The sequence below is a fragment of the Phoca vitulina genome, unplaced genomic scaffold (assembly GCF_004348235.1).
Source record: "Phoca vitulina isolate PV1807 unplaced genomic scaffold, GSC_HSeal_1.0 scaffold49, whole genome shotgun sequence".
NCBI lineage: Eukaryota > Metazoa > Chordata > Mammalia > Carnivora > Phocidae > Phoca > Phoca vitulina.
This window is the reverse complement of record NW_022589752.1, coordinates 3,023,973-3,048,642: the sequence shown is the minus strand read 5'-3', so window position 1 is coordinate 3,048,642 and position 24,670 is coordinate 3,023,973. Positions and strand designations below refer to the sequence as shown.

The 24,670-nt window shown below is 37.8% G+C and overlaps 1 protein-coding gene across 3 annotated transcripts in view; it reads left to right on the top strand.

The window, feature by feature from the left end:
* Positions 1–11,318, top strand: part of BCAT1 (branched chain amino acid transaminase 1) — a 68,613-nt gene extending 57,295 nt beyond the window's left edge. For 2 of the 3 annotated variants that reach the window (XM_032432648.1, XM_032432650.1), the window contains exons 10-11: positions 1,071–1,145; positions 8,572–11,318. In XM_032432648.1, the coding sequence (XP_032288539.1) occupies positions 1,071–1,145; positions 8,572–8,613 (117 nt within the window). In that variant the 3' untranslated portion in view covers positions 8,614–11,318. Of the gene's footprint in view, positions 1–1,070; positions 1,146–5,493; positions 6,630–8,571 lie in introns of those variants that run through there. The other variant, XM_032432649.1, reaches the window with a different exon arrangement.
* Positions 11,319–24,670: the final 13,352 nt, after the last annotated feature.

The following is a 24,670-nucleotide window of genomic DNA, read 5'->3' as shown; positions in this document are numbered from 1 at the left end:
AATTTTCTTTTCTGATTTTAATGGTGGCTGCTTCATTGCTTGAAATTTTCAAACTTGATTGTAAGGAATGACTTTTGACATGATTCCATCTAGAGATTGATCGTTTCGAAGGAGAAGAACTAAATTATTATGTATCAATACTTATACTGATTATAAAGCTACTGTTTCACATTTTATTATGGTAATATCTAGGTAAATGCATTATTGGTCCACTTTTTTATTTAACTAAAGTTGCCATTAGGTCAGATTTTTAAAGTCCAATTATTTCACCTCTAGAAATAAGAAGTCGATAAAGTCCAATGCATTTTTAATAGTCTTGTTTCACAGGCTATTCAGAACTAACCGGTACATCTAATTATCCTGTTATCACAAAGAGTGTAAGAAGAAAAGTGACAGCATGGGCTATATCTGCTAAAATCAGACTATCAAAAGCCTGCAAGCCAGTGAGGCAGGAATGGGCATGACTCAAATGTAAATTAGGGGCATGAAATCTCTCAGTACCCAGTGTAACCATGCCATCCAGCATTGTGGAGGTTGTAGCCCCCGCAGGTCTGACTTTGAACAGACATAAGTTTAGTCGCCCCATTTGTGAAGGCATAGACTTGCTTTAATTTATGTTCCTGCAATGACTTGCTTTAATTTGTGGCAAAATGTTTTTGAGTTCTCATTCCCTGCCAGAAGGATTAGGTACAGAGGCCAATCATTCATCCTGTAGATTCTCAGAATCCTGAAAGGGGTAAGATTCTTTATGTCTTGCCACTCTTTTCGGTTCCCATAGCTTCTCTTTGGTTCCTCACATCAGCCTAAAGACTGACATATAAACCAGTTGTGCCCTCAAATCTGTTGGTAGACAAGAAACAACCTGTCATTGGCTAGTTTGTTTTTATTCAAATTCAGAATAGAAAAGGGTCTTTGGCATAGGGAGCTAGTGTACATAATCAGGTTATCATAGTGCCATTCCTTATCTCCATGGAATTGCCTTGACACACTAGAATTGCTGAGTGTCTTACTTACTGTCACCATCTACATGGATATCCTCAAATTATACTGCATGTGGTTTTCTTTCGTAGACTATACACATCCCAACTATGGAGAATGGTCCGAAGCTTGCAAGTCGGATCTTGGACAAATTGACTGATATTCAGGTAAGGGCTTCTTTCTTTGAAAATGTCATCTTATTTCAGTCAGAACTTAAAGTCAAATCATATTTCAGTGGAGAGAAGAGAGTAGTAAGCACTGCCATTTGGGGTTAACAAATTAAATTTATAGAATAAAGCACAGAACAAAACTATTACCTGTGATTTCAACACTGAAATATAACCATTGTTAATTTTTGATGTCTCAACTTTTGATATTTTGTGTTTATATACTTTTCGATAATTTTTTCTAATAGGGTCATACATGATTTTGTTACCTGCTTTTTTTTACCTAATAAATCATTTGCTTTTTCATATCAATAAATTTCTTAATTCCATGTAATTGGATTCCATTATATGGATACACCACAACTTTAAAAGAGGTATTATTATTGAACATTTATGCTGTTGGCAATTTTTTAACTGTTATGTACAGTGCAATCTTTGATTATTTCCTTACGATAAGTTCGTGAGATTGTTAACTGTTGGGTCAAAGAGTGTGCATACCTATTTTTTTTTTTTTTTATACTGTTAACCTTGTTCTGCTTATGTTTTCCTGAGCAACAGTTTACAGTAGTGTCTCATCAGGCAGTTAAGCCTATTTCTAGGCAGGCATATCAAGTACCAGGTATTGAATGCTGGGTCATATAAAAGAGACTGTTCTGTAATTTGCAAACACCTTACAAGTTGTTGAAAGTTTTTGTTGAGCCCAGATATCATCATTACCACTCACTGAACATAGCCAGGGGAAGCTGAGATTCATACTGGGAAATGTGAAATAAAGTCTGATAGTTTGGGTGATAGCCAACAGTGCCAGGTCTAAAAGCTAAAAAAGTTGGTTGGCAAAGCAGCAGCCCCCTCCAGAGTGACTGAGGTCCTAGGATAGTGATAAAAATGGTATTTTTGGAAGACTTACTCAGCAACATTTATGCAAAATTAATAATATTAAAAGGTAAGAATGATTGTGGTTTTTGAATCAATGAACTATCGATCTTCCCCTCTTCAGTGAAGGCTTTCTATAAAGGAATCTTCCGTAAACAAAATAAAGGAATTTCTTAATATTAGAAGACATAATTTACTGAGTTGTTTTGTACATAGAAACAATTTGGAATAAATTAAGTAAAACTTTAATGAAAAATATTGGGATGTTTTAGTCATCTTAATTTTTTTTACAGTTATCTGAGTAAATCTGATGAAAGTAGTAAGTTATTAGTGTTTTGGTCAAATAAAAAGCGTAAATAGAACAAAAATATATAATTGGCTAGATTATGAAAGCCTTTATCCAAAACAGAAGTTGAAAGATTTTTAAGGGGAAGGGGGTATGTCGTTATTGTGATAAGAAAAGATCACTTTGGAAAAATTTCTGGAACAAGTTGTACAGAAGAGAGAAGAGAATGTTTCATTCTATTGAAAGTCAATACACAAAACAAGAGATTTCAGAGTCACCTCTTAGAGATTAGATAAAATAAGAAAATTTATACTTAATTTGATTCGGTTGTAAAGGATTAGAAGAAAAGGAATAGAAGTCGACTAGGCTGAGGGGAAAAATCAAACTGTATTAAATTTGAATCGGAAGAAAGATCTAAGTAGAGGTGTTTGATGGACATAATCATCATCTTAGCTTTGGCTAAGACCGGCCAAAGCAGAAATGCGTGTCATCCCCAGGCAGATAGTGACAAAATATATGCATCAGAACCCGAAAGTATAAATAGAAGAGAAGCCCAAAGACGTATTTTCGGGGCAAGGTGGCAAGCCAATACAAAAGTTCTCAGAGTGTTTTTAAAGTAAGATTAGGACTGCAAGGAATGTTTTTGACTAATTCATTCAATAAATATGTGTGTGGAGCACAAACAGTATGCAAGAAGCTGTTCTAGGTGCTGGTGATATAATAGTGATAAAAGGGATAAAAAAAATTAGAGATGTCAAAGCTATAGAAAGACAAAATAAATATTCAACTTAAATGTGAGACCACATGAATATGTTTAAAAATAAAAGATATATATGAAGCAGAGAATGAGAAGAAACAATATTCTCGTCTTACCTGTATATAGTCTCTATAGTGCCTGTAGCTAAGAAGAAATTAATAATTTCTCTTTTTACCCTAGGTAGTAAAGTATAATGGTAGTAACACTGAAAATTAGTGATACATTCAGAGCTCCCTAGGAACAAGGAAACAAAGGGATAGTCACAGGATACATGATTCTGAATTAAACCACAAACCAGAAGGACCAACTCCCGTCCAAATTGTTAAGTAACAAAGGACCATCCATTCAGAATCTAAGACCACATCCTTTTTCAATTATTTTATGCCTGTGGGCATGGAACCTAAAGTTTCAAAATTACTCTCTTACAAGATGGCAAATTGGTGCTGTCAACGAAGCTATGGGTATCTGTTTCTCTCCAAGAAAAATAACTTAAGCGATTGTTGAGGAGAAAAGCATAGAATTGCATCATGTTTTACGTTTGATCTCTTTGACATTACATGGAAACATGGATATTTCCTACAAAGTGCTCTGGTAAATTGAAGAAGAGGAGAGAGACAACAACCAAAAAACCCTCAAGATTCTTGCCACTGTGACCTGGGGGGGAAATTCCTTCTTAACCACAGATTTGCTTTTCATTTAACTTGTGTATTTCTGTATCTGAGTAAGAACCTCTGAGGTTAAGCATTCATTCCGTTTGGCTAATTTTCCATATAATTCCATGGGTTTTAGATTGCCCTACAAATACCTCTTAGGAGGGGAGCATTTCAAATGACAGTCTCTTTTTTTCTTTTTTTAAGCCACAAACAAAAACACGTTTATGTTACTTAACCAAACTGAAACTTGGAGAACATTGACCATATTGCCAATGTTTCTTTTCTCTCCCATTCCTCTTTGCTAATCTGATTACTCACCATCATATTAACCTATGTGCCTGCCATTTGGGGTCTTCTCTGTTCTCCAATATGCTCTGCTCTCTGTTGCTTCTTCCTGCCTTTCTGTACCTTCTATAGTTTTCCCACTTGAGAAGTTATTGGTTGTCCTTCAAGGCATATCTCCTTGAGGAACCTTTAAAATCTCTTTTGAACAACATCCCTTTCCCCCAGTACAAACACCTATTCATTCATTCAAATGCTAGTTCTTCCTCCAGCTTCCATAGCACCTGGAATGATCACATATGGCCTTTAAATTGTATTTAGTCACACACTTATCTTTGTTCCAGGTTGTTTGAATGTAAGGATTGTTTTATTCCCTTCTCGTAACCCCAATATTCAGTGCAGGGCCTGGGCTCTAGTATGTACTCAGTGATGTTTCTTGCATAAATAAAAAAGGAATGAATAAGTGAGGGATATACCAGGCAAATACTGAAGAACAGAAACGTGTTGCTCTTGTATATTAACACATTCTGAGGAGAGGTGGGAGGAAGGTCTTGAATAACGTCAAATTACTTTGCAAGAAAACTTTCAGAGGACCTGATTTTTCACTTAAAAAAAAAAGTGAAATACACATACCAAGACTGCTATCAGGATCAGATAAAAGCTGGAATCCAGGCCTCAGATATCAGGACAGTATGTTTGTGTAAGTAGCAGTGCTGCTGTTGAGGTTTTAGAAAGTGGGAAGTAGTGATTGCAGAGACTTGAGAGGTCCTGAGTAGGTTAGGGAAAGGAAATCCCAGTGAGCTAGGAGCAGGATCTGTATTGATTGCAGGCCACCAGATGGAATTTCTTTCAAAAATCTGTTTTCCCCACTAGTGGCTACAGCTTTGTGAGAATAAATGACCATTAGTAGTCTTGCATTTTTCTTGTTTTCAGTGGAACCGCTTGATGGCTTTTAGTTACATAAGTTAAAGAGCCCCACCACTTTCCCCTGCTGATGTCCTGAGTTATCCTTCTCTTTGTGTGCATACTAAGTGAACATTGCCAGATTGCCTTGATGACACAGTCCCTTGACCAACTTCCCAGCCCCTCCTTGTTCCCTAATTATACACTTCTCCACATTACAGGATTACAGAGCTTTGCAGGCCATTGAATAGGATTTAGAACAAGAATAACAAATTGTTACCTGGTGGGCAGCACTGATTATATTTTTATTGGCATCATATAGAGTAAATGCATGACACGTAGATTGCCCTTTATGTTGCTAAGATCTTTCTGCTGAAGGTAAAAGGCATTTTAGCAAAGGCCATGTAAAATTATTTGCCATATGTGCATTGAATGGGAAGTAATGAACTTGTCATTATTCATGTTTTGGTGTAGCGTTCTTCCTGGAATTCAGGAAAGGTGAAATTTCTCTACATCACACTGTTAGGCTCAGAGTATCACACCACTGGCTCAGTCTGATCTGCCATGTTGCTTTAACTTTGTCTTTGATTCCAGTGAACAACATCAAGTCAATGTGACTTAGAGTGCACCTGCCAAATGCTGAAGGTGTGGGCCTGCTGCTGTGGTTTTGTAATCACCCTGACGATGGGATAAGGACAGCCTCGCCCAGGCAGACATTGTTCTTTCCCCTCCTCTGGACACCTGCTCCTGAGGAAAGAAGATAATTTCTATTTCTACTAAAATCTGTCATCTCTGCTTTTGAATTATTTTGCTTTGAAAAATTAAATCGAATTATCTATCATCCAAATGAAAAGTTTGATTGCTAACTGCCTAGGTGTAGGTATTATAAATGACCTGTATTATCACATCTCTTGGATGCATCTCAGAATGCTATAATTTTACATAAAAGCATAAATTACAGGATGCGAGGGGTAAATCTTAATATATGTTATGCAGGTTCTTAGATGGCCTATGACTGTCATTGTAACCAAAATTGATTTTTGACTGTTTATAAAACTAAAACAACTAATTGGAAGCAAATTTACTTTAACTGATGAGATTCAAGATGAAATTATGGTGGGCGTGAATCACAATAATGTAGATCTGCTAAAATGTCAGTGTGATGACACTCAATTGTTATTAATGGCATAAGTGTCTAATGTATTAATGGGAATCCAGGCACGAGAAATAAAACACATATTTTGATCTTAGCTTAAGTCATGTCAGCACCATACATAAATCAAGCAGAATTTGGGAATGTTTTATCCAGCATTCATCATGAATCAACAACTGTAGTTATAGTGGGAAGCCACACTCTTTAGACAACTCTTTCTGGTATGGATTCAGCAAGTCACTTATAGTCATTGGGCTTCCTTCATTCTCCTTTTTCTATAAACCTGAAGGTCGTAAGTAGACCCCTTCTTGGCTCCCAGTATTTTTTAACCAATTTTGATAGATTCTGCTCTCTGAGGTCTTTAAAGCTCTTTAAGAGGCACACAGCACATGGACAGTGTCACATAGGAGAAATGGCATCAAACAGAGGCAAGAGCTCTGGGCTTATGATTAAGAGTTTTCTAGAGCCTTAATGTCCCTATATGTAAAATGAGAAGCTTGGCTTAAAAAGTTCATTGCTCTTCACATTTGATTTTTAAAAAAATTTTTTTTTTTAAAGATTTTATTTATTTGAGAGAGAGAGAGCACAAGCAGGGGAAATGGCAGGCAGAGGGAGAGGGAGAAGCAGGCCTCACAATGAACAGGGAGCCCGATGCGGCGCTTGATCCCAGGACCCCGGGATCATGGCCTGAGCCGAAGGAAGACGCTTAACTGACTGAGCCACCCTGGCGCCCCTTGATTATTTTTTTTTAAAGATTTTATTTTTATTTATTTGTGAGAGAGGAAGAGAGAGAGGAGAGTGTTGAGTGTGAGTGGGAGAGGAGCAGAGGGAGAGGGGAACACAAGACTCCCGCACTGAGCACAGAGCCTGATGCGGGGCTCAATCCCACAACCCTGAGATCATGACCTGAGCCGAAATCAAGAGTCAGATGCTTAACTGACTGAGTCACCCAGGCACCCCACACTAGATTTTGAAGGAGCAGAACTTTATACAAAAGAAATCTTTCCTGGAATCTCAATATACAAAACCAATCAAAGTGGAATTGTTCTGAAATAAAAATCCAGAGCCCCACTATTTGACTCATCCCCTGCATTTTATTTATTTATTTTTAAAGGTTTCACTTTCAAGTTATCTCTACAACCAACATGGGGCTTACGACCCTGAGATTAAGAGTCACATGCTCTACTGACTGAGCCAGGTGCCCCGAATCCCCTACATTTTAGATGATCATTAAAGTTCTTTCCAATTCAGAACTTTGTATGTTTTGTATGAATTTCAACTGAAGTTCTATTAAGACTGAAAGGGGGACATCATCTGAGTGATTTAGGCAAGCACATGGTGGCAGACATAATGGCATGCTGCTCTGGGTGGTAGGGGAGATATGTTCCAAGTCTGTCTCCACACACATGGCTATGTGAACACGTGGCAGGAATTACAGATAGTAGCAAAGAACATGTAATTTGGTGTGAGAGAGACCTTTGGCTAGAGTCTGGGCTCTACCATTTACTAATTGCCTGAGTAAGTTTTTTAATCTCCCTAATACAGTTTTCTCATCCATAAAGTGAGATTGATAGTGGCACCTACTATCTGGGGTTACCGTGAGGATAAATTTAGTAATGAGTCTGTAAAGCACTTGGCACCATGGCCTTAACATGCAGTACTTGCTCAAAGAGTGAGAGCTCATTTACACACAGAGATGTTTGTTGAATGAATGAATGAATGAATCAAAACTAGCTTTCTACTTCTGACATCTGGAATATCTTTATTTCATTTAATTCAGTTTTAAGTATGAAAATTCTGGTTGGTAAAAGTGAATCACTTGATGCAAATAATCAAATTCTGATTATGATGTAGTTCCATAACTTTTGAAAGAATAAGAAAAATTGGGATGCTAACATCACAGAACAACTTTAGAGAACAGAGTTGCTGTTCAGAGCCACAGGGCTTGTCCATTTAATATTTTTGTCCACAAACACAAAACACTCTTGAGAAGGGGGCTGTTAGAGCAGTGACTCTCAACCTTAACGTCACAATCACCCGGAAGTGTTGGCTGAGGCATGGTTGCCTGGACCCATCCCCAGACTTTCCTGATTCATTGAAGTCTGCGCTAGGGCTTGAGAATTTGCACTTGAAACAAGTTGCCTAGTGATGCGGATGCTCCTGGTCTGGGGGATACACTTTGAACATTACTTCTTTAGAGTAAAGATGACAATAATTAAATTTAACTCAGTTACTTTATTTGGACAGCAGAAGCTAAATACAGAATGGCAATAAAAAGGCAGTACTTCAAGACCTATACCAGCTATAAATTTGAGTTCAACCATAATTATGAAATTTGTGATTCTTTCCAGGTATTTGATTCTTTCTCTCTAATCGTATTTTTAATGTGAATATGCTTTTAATGTTCAAAACAGGAGCATACCTTTTGTACAATGTTGGTTGTATTACTGAGTTTAGAAGCGATTCCTCCACTGTTAGCTTTTGCACTTAAATATGTTTTCTTGCTTTTTTTGTTGTAGTACGGAAGAGAAGAGAGCGACTGGACAATCATAGTGTCCTGAATGGAAAATACAGGATATCACCTGTGTGCTGTTGAGACAGACCGTTGCAGTTGAATTATGATAGATTTCTTTAGCTACCTGTTTTTAGTTGTGCATAATGTAGTTTGTATTATCAGTGTTACCGGGGTGATTGTTTCTTCATGCCAGAGAAAATGAATTGCAATCAAGTGCTATTTTGTAAACTTGGTAGTAGAAGCTTACTTTACCTTCTCTTGGAAAGATGATCATGTAAGCCATATAGCATAGAATTTTCCTCAATAATCTTAGTGCCTCCCTTAATACTTTACTCAGATACAGAAGTGTTTGTTTATTCCTTAGCTTAAGTTATAGTCTCCTCAACCAAATGAGTTTGTGTTTGAAAACTGATCTGAGTAAATGTCATAGGTAACATTTCCTGTGATGTATCTTCATCTTCAGAAAATGGTTGGGTTTTGTTTTGGTTTTTTATCATTAAGACTTTGAAAAACTGGTTTTCTTCCCTTCACATTTTTTTTTGCAGGCCCTCCCCCCCGCCCCATGTCCATCTTAAGGTAAATCTCTCCCCTTCTTCTTGATGTTGTCACGGTCTGCTCCAAGTTCTCCTTGTGCATCAGCAAGACCTGTGCACATTTCCACCATTGTCCTTTCTGCAGTGTATTGTAATTGGCGGTTTGCCAGGCTCTAATACAAGACTGAGGGTCTTGTGCCTTAGACATCTTTGTAGCCCCCTGCCTGGCACATAACAGATACTCATTAAATAATGAATGATCATTTAGCTTCTATAGAAGTGTACCACCTTTGTTTCTATATTATGAAACCTCTTTATTAGAATTTGTGGTTGATTCTGACATTGTGCACATGTACCTCATATTGTCTTTATTTTCCAGGGACTGCTAAGTCATTAGAGATACTCAAAGGCATAGCTTGTTGGAGGGATTATTTTGTATTTAAAGACTGTCTTGGAATTGAAATAACAGCTCTAGTGAGGTCGTGATATCATACCAACCAAATGGAAATGACATTTGTTAAGTGTTAAATACAAAATAAATCCTCATATCTAGCTTTTTGGTAGAAAGCAAAGGGGTATACTTTGCTTTTGTAGGCGTTCATTTCTTTTGAATGGGGATTGGATGATCACGTGGTTAGGATACAGGGAGAGCAATTCTAGATGTTATTTTCCTCATTTAGGAGCTGTGAGTTAAAATTGAATCCTGGTTTATCTAGGGGAAAGTCAGATCTTGCTAGAAAACATTTACCCTTGGAAGGTCAACTCTCAGACATTATATTTTGGTTTCCCTCAGGTCTAATAACTTTCATCTTGCTGATCATATTTCATTCTCTTTTCAGAGCAAGGAAAAAAAACATTCTAAAAGTTTGATGTGTTAGAAAAATTTCCTTAAGGCATTTAGCAGCACATAGCAAATGGGGCTTTGATTCTTTTCCAAGACTTTTGACCATAGGGTCCTGTTAGATAGGGATGGTAAAATGAAAATTAGGGAAGTATAAGATGAAAAGGAATAGTAAAAATATCTCTTAGGGGGCTTTTAATTGGTGATCTGAAGTCTTGGAAGAGTCTGTTCTTTTCAGGCCTCAAGTACTTTAACTGTCCTCTACACACATTCACCAAGTAGTATTCTAAGGGTGTGCATTTGCCTTGGCTAAATCCCGTGACCTCGTTTTTAATATAGTAGTCTAGAAAAGACTTAAAGGTAATTCTAACCTGTCAAGTAGCACTTAATAACTAGACTCACGTTTCTATGAGAAACGGAAATCATTTGTTTGCCATAAATACATTTTATACTTTGCATCTCTAAATTTAGTATGGCAACACATGTCCGTTGTAGAAGTTAGAGAACAATATATCTTGACATTATGTCTCTGTGATTTCTTTGATCAAACCTTAAGAGCATTTTAAGCCCTTTCTACCAGATGGAGTGAAAACTAAGGATATACATTTTAAAAAACTGGGGGAGGTCTCCTAAAACAGAGAACACAATCTGCCATTCTCTTTTAAGTAGTAAGACAGAAAATTGACCTTGACACTAACTTGTTAAATAGATTTAAAAGGAACATCTGCACATCTTTTTTCCTTGTGCACTATTTGTTTAATTGCAGTGGATTAATACAGCAAGAGTGACACATTATAACTAGGCAATTATCCATTCTTCAAGACTTAGTTATCCTAACACTAATTGATCATTTATGGCGTAAGATAGTCTAGCATTAGGAACATGTGAGGCTAATCTGCTCAAAAAGATCAACAAATTAATATTGTTGCTGATATTTGCATAATTGGCTGCAATTATTTAATGTTTAATTGGGTTGATCAAATGAGATTCAACAATTCACATGTGCATGAATATAAACAGAACTGGTGGCACTTAGAATGATAATGATTAACTTATTTTGCATGTTCTCTTCCTCCCACTTTTTTTTTCAGTTTTTACATTTCAGACCAAGTTTGTCAGCTTTTTCCTAAACACATGGGTAGAAACCAGGATTTTAAAATCAAGTGTTCAGACATAAACAAAACTTGGGCATTTCCTAAAGATACTGGCTATTAGAAATTTTCTCGGTTACAGTCATTTATTAAGGATTCCGTTCATGATGCCCAAAAGAAGCATCAGCTGCAGGAGTGCGCAGCATGTTCTCTAGGACCTGCCACTGGCAGGAATGAATAAACTAATACCTGTTTTTACCTTTGCTTTCAAAAGTACAAAGGAAGAGTGAAAGGGAAAGAGAAATAAGGGAAGAGAAAAATTGTTAGGGAATCATGTTTTTTTTTCTACTCGGTAAATACCCTCTATTCTTTTCTCAAAATATTACCATAAGAAAAAAAAAAAGGTCACCGACGGTAGCAGCAAGAAAGCACAGCGTAACACCACCTACATGACATGCAGGGTCAGCCCTCCTGGAGTTAGGGGAAGCCTACGTTAGACGCCATAGGTTAAAATTCTTCATCGTATCCATTTTATTGCTTGATGTAATTGTACCTAAACAAGGGGTCTTGCTTTCCTCACATCAGCAGTCTTAAACGCTTGAGGCAATTAATGAGTATATCTTGGTCAAAAGAATTGTAGGAGCCTTTTTACTAAGGTGGCAGAATCAGCTCCCTCCACTTTAGGGGTGATGTGCTATAAAATCAGCTGCCAGTAAGTTTACTTATTCTCCCCTTTCCCACTCAGCGCTCAGTCACTGTATTCTTTTTCCTTAAAAAGTTCCTGTTTAAAAGTATATGTTCAGTTTACCATTATGATTGGGAAAATGTATTTTAAGCAGAAAATGACAACACTTGTTCACTTTATCTTTTCTAAAATATTTAGGGCAATCAGTTTTCATCAGATGGACTAAAAGCAAAGGGCTTAGGGGTTAGAGAACCATTGTAAGGATTCCCTACTTCATGTTCTGATGCTAAATGTGATCCAAGAATTCTTTGTAATGTGGATTTCTTATGTGGATATGCAGAAACTTAGGTTATAAATAGTAATGCTCACAAATAGTTTTAGTGGACACTTTATAACACCTGTCACTTTGTTTTACCACAAGTAGGATTTGTTCACCTGTTTTCCAGATGTCTCCCCCCAAAGGAGACAAAGAGTACCAGCTTTTCGGTAAGCATTACCTATGACAAAGGTCATAAAGATTAGAGTTCACTTTGTCATTTAATTTGGTAAATGTTGAGTACCCACAAATTTGTATCTAACATAACTAGCAGTAGGGATTAGGAAGTTAGTTTTAGAAAATAAATAGTACATAGACATTATATTCATGGAGTTGATACTCTACTACATAAGCAAATTTTTAGATGAAAAGGGAAATATTTAATGTAATTAGATGATGAGATCTGACAGCCAGAACACATCTCTTATCAAGAAGTTACAATGAATATTGTCATCTCATTTTTTTAAGGAAATTTGTTCCTTTTTTCATTCCTTCCTTCCTTCTAGTGCAAAACTACTCAGTGGGGTTAGTATTTAGAGGTTATTCAGCCACTGTCTACATGGTGTGAATTCCCTCTTGATTTACTACTTACTGCCAGCCTACCTAGTATATTTGTTAACTACATTCTTTGGAGCAATGTTAACTTGTCATAGTTCATCTAACAAAAGATCACCTTAAATTACAGCATCCTTGTTGATCTTAAACTCAAAGTCAGGTATTATTGAACTAAAATGTTCTTAGGGTGCGTTTTTCTGGAAAATATAATGAATCAAACTGTTTAGAGTGTTAGCTTGAAAATGATGGATCCAGCTACTCAGAAAAATCAGATGGAAGACTAATATAACAATGATTTTTCATGGTTTGAGGTTTTAAAAGAAAGGCCTTTTAAAGTATTGCAACGAGATTATCGTATTCATCATTGCCAAAACACATTTTAAATAATTCAAAGGTAGAAGAAAGTGATTTTTCTCTCCAGCATACATACTCTATGACAAGACTTCTCAGATATTAATTTGGGGGGCTTGATTAGAAAAAAGGCAACAGGATATAATAGCATTTGTGGGTAAATAATTCCCTGGGATCAGATATAAGTAAATATATTTGCTTTAGTGAATGGTAAAGGCATGAAATTCGGTATTAGAAATGAAGCAGTCTTTAAAATCTGCTGGATACAGTGACTGAAGTCTTAAGTAATCATATTCTGTCTGGAGCTGAATTTTTCATAACACTGTAGACCCTACTAATAAGGTCTGAAACTTGAGTTGCATAATGTCCAGCTTACAGAATCCACTGCTGGGATGGTAAGAATTGACGATAAGCTGTGGTATGAGAATGAATTGAAATACAGTTTCATTGACAGATTTCTCTGCACATCCACTTCACAATGGCTAGGTTCCTTGTTGCCCATTATTAAATTATAGGGAAAGAAACTTTTAATTAGAGATGTCAGAAGAAGAACAACTGAAGGTAGAGGAAGGAATAGAGGGGAAAAAAATCAAACTTGCTTCTGTGTTGTCCAGAGAAGCCTTTTCCTTATCCTGCCAGCCGTAGGCACCGTTAGCTTTCAACATAGGTGCCAAATACAAATAGTGCCGATTAGGAAGGGGCTAAACAGAGTGGTCAGTGCATCGGACATTCGAATTAAGCCTTGATCTTGACGTAATAATCTGATAGTCTTGTTACATGGAAAACACTTTACTACAAATTTAGGTAAGACTTTATTTTATAATTGCAATAGTCTGTAAGGTCTATTGTGTCATTTCTTCAACATTTAAGATTTGTGAAGCTTCTTGAGGCTGAAAAAATAAGTGACAAGGAGTAGATTGTGACTTTTGCCCCACCCCGTGCCCCCCTTAGAAATACAATTTACCACCATCCCCTTTTCCTTGGTGAAGGTTAACTGACTTGGAAATTAGTTGAATATTGACATTTAGTCTTTAAACTAAAATCATGCTGCAGTTTCCCCAAGTTGATTTCACAGTGGTCATTAAAGTCATCCTCAGGGTTAGTGCAGGAATGCAAATATCTGCCTCAATTTTTACTTCATTGATAAGTTTTTGAAGAGTGCAGGAATTCTCTCAAGTGTATGGCTATAAGTAGATTTTGAATGAGGTCTTAGAAATAAGCTGGCTAATCTGTAAGTATCTATAAATTCTGCAGATGTTTCCCTGGTGACTTTTGAGAATGAATGATGGTTCTGTAGTGGACTCAAGTAGCTAATAAACAGAGCCTAACCCACTGTTGTGAAGAATTTGCACTTACTTGGTAATGGTGGCTGAGAGAAAATAAGTAGTTTGAGGAAGTAGTTTTTAAATCAGAGTTTACAGATAGAAACAGGAGAATATCAGCTTAACTATGGAATTTTTAGAATGTGTTCTCTTGCATCTAAATCTAATTGCAATGAAAAAGCCCAGCCATTGAGTCTCTCAAATTTCTCTAGTTGTGTAGTAATTCTTGAAATTCTCTTTAAGAAAAATCAAGTAGAAAGAAACACTTTGTAAATAAGGCTTGGCCTTCTGGAAAAGTTGTTTACAGGATATGTGAAAGGACTCAAGATCATTGAAAGTGTAGTGGAAATGTGGAGAACAACGTGGGTAAAGGAAACTACCTCACTCTTTGAAGGTTTTGTAGAAGCACAATTAAACCTCCTAAAATGGCTTTGTCACACATGAACCTTCTGGTGTGAAAGAACTCTATATTTGTAGTGTCTAAAGGACCTGGAATAATTGTATTTTGCTGGCAATAGACACATTCTTTATTGTTTGCAGATTCCTCATCAGATCTTTAATTATGCACTTGTTTCTGTCATCAATAAAACAACTCAAAAGAATCCTGTTTGTGTAGTCTCTTGAAATCGGCATTTGTTGGATGCATGAAATATAACGTAAATTGCCATTTTCGTGGTGTTCCAAGGCTTTTGGTCATAGGATGTAAAGGTAGTGTATTTTTAAACCAAAATGACATTGAGAGCAGGAGAAGAATTGAGCACACCAGAAAGACCTGAAACCATACACCTGGATAGAATCTAAATAGATCTATTTTCAAACATTTGGATATAAATACAGTGGGCTTTTAAGAATTGTCCTTTCCTCTGAGTATGGATCTGTCTTTAGTAAAATTTAGCTTTGTCTTAAATTTTGCACAGAATAAGGGGAATAGATTGCTTCTTCCTATTCACTGCCCTAATGCATCTACCTCACTGATACGATACACCCGGAAGTGGCTAACTAGCTTTAGAATTAAAAACCCAATATAAAGTGAAAGGCATTCCATCGAAACTCAGAGAACATCAATGGTGTGTCCTTTTAGTCAAACCAGACCTTGTATAAACTGCCCTCGTATGCACATATCTGAGAGAATGAAGCCAAATGCGTTCTGAGGGTCGCATCTATTCATTTTCTTGTCATTTGTCCCAGTGATTGCCAAGTACAGCAAAACCTAACGTTTTTCATCAAGTTACTATAAACTGACTTAAAAGTGTCAAAGTGCTCAGTGACCCGCTTCTCCCAACCCTGTCAACCTGTGAAAATATTAGCCTTTATCAAGGAGTTAACGTGCAGAGTTTGGAAGGTCCAGGTGAAGGTTACTAGTCAAGTTCTCTTACAGCATCAATGCTCAAATCCCACAAGAGTGACAAAGATAGACCTGTCATTCCTGAGGGTGATGACATACATTCACTGGAGCTTGTATGATTTATCAGTTGAGACAGCAGTCTCCTTCAGGGGAGAAAGTGTCTCTTCAACATCAGTTTACTAACAAACCAAAAAAAAAAAAAAAGGGCTTGGAGGAATGGGGAATTTTCAATCTTTATAATTATTTTTCTGCTAAGCTGATTCAATTTGATTGTAAGCATATTTTTAAAATCAAGAATCTGATTCCACAACATGGCATATCATAGTTGCCTTCCACCATGATAACTTACCTTTAGATGAAATGTTCTATTGTAGCCTGACTTGATTTATAATGGTGATGACTTGCAGGATCACATTCTTGTAACCAAAAAACCCACAGCCATGATGTAGATGCTTCTTATGTGTATGTAGAACAATCACTGGGCTTAATTCTCTAGTCATGTCTGTGATATGATAGTGTTGGGATAGGGATAGTGTTGACTGAAACCCATGGTCATTCTCTCCAAAGTCACTAAGTCTCTGTGGTCACTACGTGGATAGGATTTTTGAAAAATCTATGAGAGTAACTCATAAAAAATTTTTAGGGTTACAAGAATCAGGCAGAAAGTATCCCAAGTGTAGTGTAGCTATTTTTAAACTGAACTGATTCAATTGAGAAAGAGGCAATTAAACTGCGTTTATTTTATTTTTTATTTTTAAAGATTTATTTATGTGAGAGAGAGCGTGAGTAGGGGCGAGGGGAGAGGGAGAATCTCATACAGACTCCCCACTGAGCACAGAGCCTGACTTGGAGCTCGATCCCAGCACCCTGGGATCATGACCTGAGCCGAAGGCAGACGCCCAACAGACTGAGCCACCCAGGCGCCCCACAAAACCTCTTTCTTAATATAAAGATTGCCTAATAATTAAGAGAATGGTTAAGGGCCAGCAACTGACCCTGTGATTTTAAACCAGTTACTTAAATTCATGAAAAAAAAAATGGAGATCATAGCAGTATCAGCCTCATGGGTTATAAGGATTAATGAGTTAATATTATAAAGAGTTTATAACAGTTCATGTGTAAAGTGTGAGCTAATGGAATTTTATTAAAAATAGATGAATGAACCCAAAGACAGAGAGGAGCTAATAGATACTTCACAAAAATGTACAGAGGTGTGGTGATCAGTTCTTCCTTCCATGCCTGGGGGAGGTGGTGAAATTTCCTAGCTCCAGACCAGTAGCACAGGACTAGAGGTGTAATCTAGCTTCCTTGGGCTGCTTAGGGTGAGTTAGAAATGTGTGATCTAGTCAAGCCTGGAGGTAAAATCCAGGGCTAGTCCAAGCAATGATTGATAAAAAATTGGGAAGTATTTAGATGGTTTTAGTTTTTGGAAATAAAGTTTAGTTCAATGTTCTATACAATACAATTATGATGGTTAATTTTATGTGTCAATTTGACTAAGCTATCATGCCTGGTTATTTGGCCAAACACCAGCCTAAATGTTGCTGGGCAGAAAGTATTTTTTAGATGTGATTAACATCTAAATTGGTAAAATTTGAGTAAAGTAGAATACTCTCCACCATGTGGGTGGGCCTCATCCAGTTGAAGGCCTTACCATCAAACATAGATTTCCCAAAGAAGAAGGAATTCAGTCTGAAGACTGCAACATAGAAACTGTGCCTGAGTCACCAGCCTGACTGGTCTGCCGTGCTGATTTCAGACTCAAGATGGAAACAATGACTCTTAACCTGAGTTTTCTGCCTAACAGCTTGTCCTACAGATTTTTGATTTGCCAGACCCCACGACTGCTTGAGCCAATTCCTTAAAATAAATAGCTCATGAGATATATATCTCTCAAAATATATAATATATATTGCATATTATACATATATATTATATAGGTTCTATATATATATTGGTTCTTTTTTTTTTTTTTAAAGATTTTATTTATTTATTTGAGAGAGAATGAGAGACAGAGAGCATGAGAGGGAGGAGGGTCAGAGGGAGAAGCAGACTCCCTGCCAAGCAGGGAGCCCGATGCGGGACTCGATCCCGGGACTCCAGGATCATGACCTGAGCCGAAGGCAGTTGCTTAACCAACTGAGCCACCCAGGCGCCCACTATATATATATTGGTTCTGATTCTCTACAGAACCCTGAATAATATAAAACAAATAACATTCTTAGAGTTTCCTCTTTTTTTTTTTTTTCATTTTTTTATTTGAGGGAGGGAGAGTGAGAGAGAGCATGAGCGGGGGCAGGGGCAGAGGGACAAGCAGACTCCCTGCTCATCGAGGATTCTGTCACAGGGCTCAATCCCAGGACCCCGAGATCATGACCCGAGCCAAAGTCTGATGCTTAATCGATGGCCCAGGTGCCCCTAGAAGCTTCCTCTTCTACGAAAGAAAATCATGTGTCATATTTTTCCCTTTTGACTCAGGTATCTCATCTAAGGCATGGCTAGCATTCAGAAAATTGTTAATTGCGTGAGACATCAACATTAGCCTGTTCTAGTTGCAAACAGTGCTTAGGAGAAAGGAAGCATTTCAGGACAGCGATGTTGCACAAGGCAAACCAACTAAATGAAGGCAGATATAACAAGTGAAATTTCAGATACCAGTGAGGGAAATATTTGAGTGTTGGGCCATCAAATGCCCCATAAAATATTGTTAGCTTAGGGTTTCTGGCCTGAATCTATGCCCTGAGAATGCAATGTGGCCAAAAGTAGATGGAAAGAATTCCCTCTCTGGTATAATTGAAGGATGGGGTTATTTTGACAGGTAAACAGCCTTCTCATGATAGAAATCAGCTTCATAGATTTTCTAGATGTATGGCTACAGCGATCATCACGAGAGCCATCTGGACCCTGCTGACTTCACACAGCATGGCAACCAGGTTCAACCAAATACTTACTGATGCTTCCACTACCGTGCTTTATTTAAAAGAGTCATCTTTTATAGTTATTTGGACTTTTATTTACCTATCTTCCCAATATATTAAAGTTAACATTTTGCAAGACAGTTTCTGTGAACTCTTGAATAAAGAGAATAAATAGGTCTGCTTCTCCAGTGAGATTTGACAAGGCAATTTAAAAGGCAATAAGAAGCCAAATGAGGTTAAGTGATGGGGGCAGAGATCATCCAAAATAGCTCCTCACCAGTTTGGTTATTCTCACAGAGGAGAAGGTGATTTCATATTTCGTATGAGAAGGAACAGTATTTTTCTTGGACTTGCTTTTGTCATAATCTTGAGGTTAATGCTTGCATTTTTTGCAAGGGTATCCCCACCCTCCAACCCCCAAGTCTAAAGCAAACTTTCTTTAATGGCAATAGTCCTCCTCCTCCTCATGCTATTTAACAATTGTTCTTGCTAATCATTTGAATGCATAGCCTTTAGTCAAGTGTATGAAGGCCACAGACAGCTCCGCATTTAAGCTTCCCCTTTCATCTAGGCGGCTTTGAGAACTTGTAATTATTTATGCCAATGTTTGCCTCTCCCACTTGACTAGTAACTCTTCAAAGGATTACAACACATTCTCCTCTCTTCCCAGAGAAAAAAATCTTTAATCGTACATAAGCAGTATGTACTAAGCACCTTGCATGGTTCCTAGCATCCAGTAAGCAGCTTCACACCTTCCTTTCTCAAAGCACCACTTAGCTCCAAGTATTGAAGACTTCTTGTCTGAAGGCTAAATCTCACCCAATTCCTGAGGTCACTGGGAATAGGTGCGATAGTGCATTAACGGCTGAGCTTCAGGGGCATGAAATTAGCTTTGCTGCCCTAATCCCAGCATCTAGTGTCTCTTGGATGAGCCGCTGATCCCACCCGACTTTCTTCCTAACCCTCAACCTGTATGTCCATTCATTCTGATTAACTGGATTTCTGCCCTGGTATAGTTCTTCTCTGTGGTAGTCACACTGCTTACAAGGCCTCAGCCTGTTTGACCGGGCCCAGCTACCATCTCAAGCCTGGACTTTGTCTCTTCCCCTCCCAACACACACGAAACCAGTTTCGATAGAGATTGACACCTTTGGAACAAAATCACTGCCTCTTGGCTCAATTGTGGTTATTGCTGGACCCTGTCAACCAGACTAACTCTTTGTTATGAAAAATGGCCTTGATTAGCCCTAAGTTTGCCATAACCCCTTGGGCATGGTGATTTGGGCTGAGCCCTACTTCCTCCACAGGCTAGAGGCTTGCCTGGCACTGCTTTGTCTGCCAGCTTGCTCTTGAGGTCTCAACTTGCAAAAGCTCCCTTCTTGCCCTGAAGAGACATAACCATTTAGCATTGAAAATCATCGTAGCTTCCTGTTGCCTGGGCTTAATTTAATCTAATTTAATTTAATTTTTTCAGAGAGTGTCTTGTAAAATCTAAAATAGCAACTGCCAGATGAGTTTAGAAGTTATCTAAAGCCTTGCTACTCAAAGCATCATTACCAGACCACCAGCAGCATCAGCACTTCCGAGGCCCTTGTTAGAAATGCAGAATCTCAGGCCCCTCCGTAGACCTACTGAATCAGAAGCTGCATTTTAACAAAATGATTCATCTGCACATTCAAATTTGAACGCACCAATCTAAACACTTCTCAGTGAACAGAGCCACATCAAATGGAGGTACCACTAAGAAATCATTGTGAGGTTAGAAACAAGACTCATTTAAAAGGCAGAATCAGGGGCGTCTGGGTGGCTCAGTCGTTAAGCGTCTGCCTTCGGCTCAGGTCATGATCCCAGAGTCCTGGGATCGAGCCCCGCATCGGGCTCCCTGCTCCGCGGGGAGTCTGCTTCTCCCTCTCCCTCTGCCCCTGCTTGTGTTCCCTCTCTCACTGTGTCTCTCTCTGTCAAATAAATAAAATCTTTAAAAGGCAGAATCAATTTTATAAAGAAAGACATTCATTCTGAAGAAGTGATTTTTCCATCCCTATACTCAAGGTAGCCTTGAGTTTGCTCAAAACCCAACATATGCAGGTCTGATTATGAAATGTGCCTCCTAAATTGCTAATTCCTTCTGACTTTTTTCCTGGCACTTCCTTTCTGTCTCGGCCTCAAGTGAGTAAATTATCATGGTGGTCTCTGTGAAAATTACCACACAGGAAACAACAGGAGACTCTTAATTACTGAATTCCTGCACACTATTTATTCTTTATATTTAGAGCCACTGGAGAGCCTCTGGGCATATATACACAATTAAAAAGATAAACAAGATTCCCAGCCAAGTTGCAGCTGTTCTTAAGTTTCTTGGAATACTAAGCTAGATAAGTGCTTCCTTTTACATTAAAGTGAGTTCTCTGCCAATGACGGTTGGCTGATAACCCGAGGGACTCAAGTGTTCTTGCAAGTACTGCAGGTACAGCCCTTGGCCCAAGTGATCCCAGGGAGTTATCCTTCCCCAGTTTTGAGTCTAGGTTTCCTAGAATCTGAAATTAGGATGTTGAGAATCAAGTCAGTTAGGGTTAGCTCTTACCAGAAACGTGGTTCCTTGTTACATTTGTAGACCAGAAGTAATTCTTAGATTGGGCTGGACTGCATCTAAATCAGCAAGATATGAAGAATTTATTCCTTTATAGCTATCTCCAGAACAGGAAAAGCAGCTGGCCCTTTTTGGAGATCATTCTAATGTCTAAAGTGTTAAGATTTTTTTTTCTCTCAAGTCTAAGTCCTTTTTGATGCCAAAGACATTTTCATATTCTATCTACAGACAGGCATCTACAAACTGAAGAAAATCTAAGTTTCCCCATATAACATCCTTCCATATGATATAATATTATTATTCAGCTGTCAACAATTTTTGCTTCCCTAGGTGAGATTCTAATTTTCCTCTTTGCATCTCATTTTTTCTCTTCAACTTTTGTGCCTATTCTATTAAGCCTCTGAAAGATCTCTGCTTCTTTCACCCTTTAGACTCTGCACCTGGACAATGAGCTTTAGTAACATTCTTGTCAGTGGAAAGGACACAGTCCTTTTAAGTGGCATTTCTGTCATACTTCCTGATATGATGCTCTTCTTCCTACATTGCTTTGCTTCTTCTAGGTAACCAATTGCATTTATATCTTCAGTGACTTTTTCTTTTTGGCCATGGTGGTTATCTGAATCATTGTCCATTAGCATCCTGGTTTAAGATACTTCCTCCAGTTTGCCAATAAATATCATTTTGAGGTATACTTCTAACTCACAGATGATCTTTTGTCACAAAAATGAAATTTGATGCTACCAGCGACTAAACAAAAAGGAAACTCAAAGAAGTTGTGTAATGCTGAGCACAGACTGAAGTCGGGAGTTCTGGATTTGAGATTCTTACTCCCGTGTCCTCCAACAGCTCCACTGGCTACATGATCTCAAACAGATTAACTCTTCTAAAAAGAAGGGCTTCCACTTGTGGGCCCCTAAAGTCCCTTCTTGCTCTCAGCCTCCTCAATTCTGAGAAATCTGTCGTTAAAAGACTCAGTCTTTTCCATGATCTTTTCCATCCCTTCCCTCCTCCTTAATTTCCCTGTTTTAAGAGCTTACTTGTTTAAAAAATGAGTCTTAGGAGAGACTCTGAAGGTAATCATCCACTTAAAAAAACTCTTAAGAAATACACAAAATCCAAAACATTATAGACATGAATCCTTTATCATTCTTGCATCCACATCACAACTGCAATAAATAAGATATTACCATGAAAGTTTAATCTTCTGGATATCCTCTCATCTATAGCAATTCCCTCTCTACCCCTAGGAGGTCCCCTCTCTTCAAGATCATCACATAGTTTTTAATGTAAGTTTAAGTCATAATGTTACTCCTACAAGAAATATTATATTCAAGCCTAATCTCTAATAATAAAATAAATAGGTTGTATATACCTGTGGCAGAATTTTTGGCAGATGGAAAACATGTGGGAAGCAAGGTATCCTTCCCACTAGTAAGAGCTAGTTCTGAGAATCATAATATACTTATGTTTTGTCCTTTGTATTATCAACAAATGGATTTCCCCTGTTGCTGGTGCTTTATTTACATACATAGGACTCTACCAACAGTACTAATTCCAGGAAAAGTATTGTTTCTGAACAAAGTGACGGGGTTTTGTTTAGTTTAGTTTTGTTTTCAAAAAAAATTCATTCCCAATCTCTTTCACCAAAAGGCCTGGGATCGTTTATAACAAGGACAAATATAATGCCCTTATTTAAAATTAATTACAAAGGAGAAAACAAGTTTAAAGGCAAATACGAAAACATATTAGCTATTGGGGTTAATTCAAAGTTTGTGACCTGATTCTGTGCAAAATCAACAGATTCTAACTGATTTACAACTGGAAACATACCAACACTTCAGAGGAAGACAAAGACTTTTTTAGTTCCTAAAACAATAAAAGTTTTCATAAAGGACAACCAAGTATGCTTATAAGAGATACAGTTTTAATCACCTTCCTTGAATTACAGTGACTGTAACAACAAATAGAGAACCACAAAGCTAAGTCATTGGCTGAATTGCTCCCTCATATGATGTTAGAGCTTGTCCTAGACCTTCGGGGTCACTCACATGTAGTTGAAACACTCAATGCTAAATTCTCAAATGTCACCAAAGTACACTGTATTCTTAAACTCCTATGTGTCAGTCACAGGAAATAGGCAGTATGGTAATAATTAGAACTATTCACAAATATTCTGGTTTTCCTCCTTCTGGACCCCTGTTAAGATGGCAATTTCCTGCCCCACTGACTTGCTTCAGCCAATAAAATGTGAGTGGAAGTGACACAAGTCACTTCCAAGTGGAAGCATTTAATTGGTGGTGCTCAACTGCAAACTTCCTTTTTCCTATTTAAGTGATTATGGAATCATGAGTTAGCATGCGGCCTCTGTCATCCTAGCTCCCTGGGAGACCAAAGTGGGCAAAGACCCCTGCCGACCCATGTTGGACATGTTGCACGAATGAGAACTAAACCTGGATGGAGTCATTGAGATTTGAGGGTTGTATATTATCATAGTTTAACATCCTCCCTCTTGGTTGTTATAGAACAAAGAAATCTCTTAAAATACATTTATTTGATTATTCTGTCAAGTCAGGTTTTATTTCTTGAGGCTAGTTATGCCCATTTCCTCCTATTGATGAGTGCAAAAAAGGCTGGTTACAGTGTCTATAAAGGGATATATATCACCACCAGTTTAGCCATAAATATGATTTACTCCTTGTTTCCTGTGAAAATAATCCACGCATGAACTCTACATGAAAATGACTCTAGCACACACTGACACTTTGGGAAGATCTCATGACTAGTCCTATGGGAACTAGTTGACAAGTTAAGGGACAATAGCAGATCATTAAATCCCAAATCTAGAGGGTCAAGTGACAAAGAAAGATAGAAGGAAGTTGGCTGTGTCTGCCTCTGAGACACCCGGCATCTGCCATGGATGTGGACCACTTCCTGCAGGTCATCACTCTTCGGTGATAAAAGAAAGGTGGGGGGGGTGGGGGAAGGTACTCACATGAAGCATTTTTAATTATCTGTTAATTGAATGAAATGGCAACTCAAGTGCCTAAAGGCCATATGCATATTCATAGATTGTCTTCAAAGGGTACAATTACCAAAGACGATGAAACAGATTATGAGTTAATATTGGATTGTGATTTGGGGCAGAGGAGGGTGAGGCATGTTCAGATATCTTCCTCCAAATAGCTGCTAAGATTAATTTGTCTCTCTGGTTTTATATGATAATATGTGGTGGTACAGTTTGCCTGAGAGCATAGCATGTTTGTCAAAGGAACAAGTTCCAGAGTGGGCAGTCACCGGCAATTTTCCTGATTGCTCTACATGTACAATCCTTTTGAGGTGCAGGATAAGTATCTTATGCCATATGAAAGTTTAGATAATATTTTCCATGATAGTCCTGTCTAATATTATTTCCACCAGAAATAACTATTTCTGCTTGTGGTAAGGATTAAATATAATATTCCCTTTGTGAATTTCCACAGGAACATAAAAACAGTATTTTTGAAAGCAGTAGCAAAATTTTCTTTCAGAGCTCCCAAAAAAGAGTATGGAAAAGAGATCT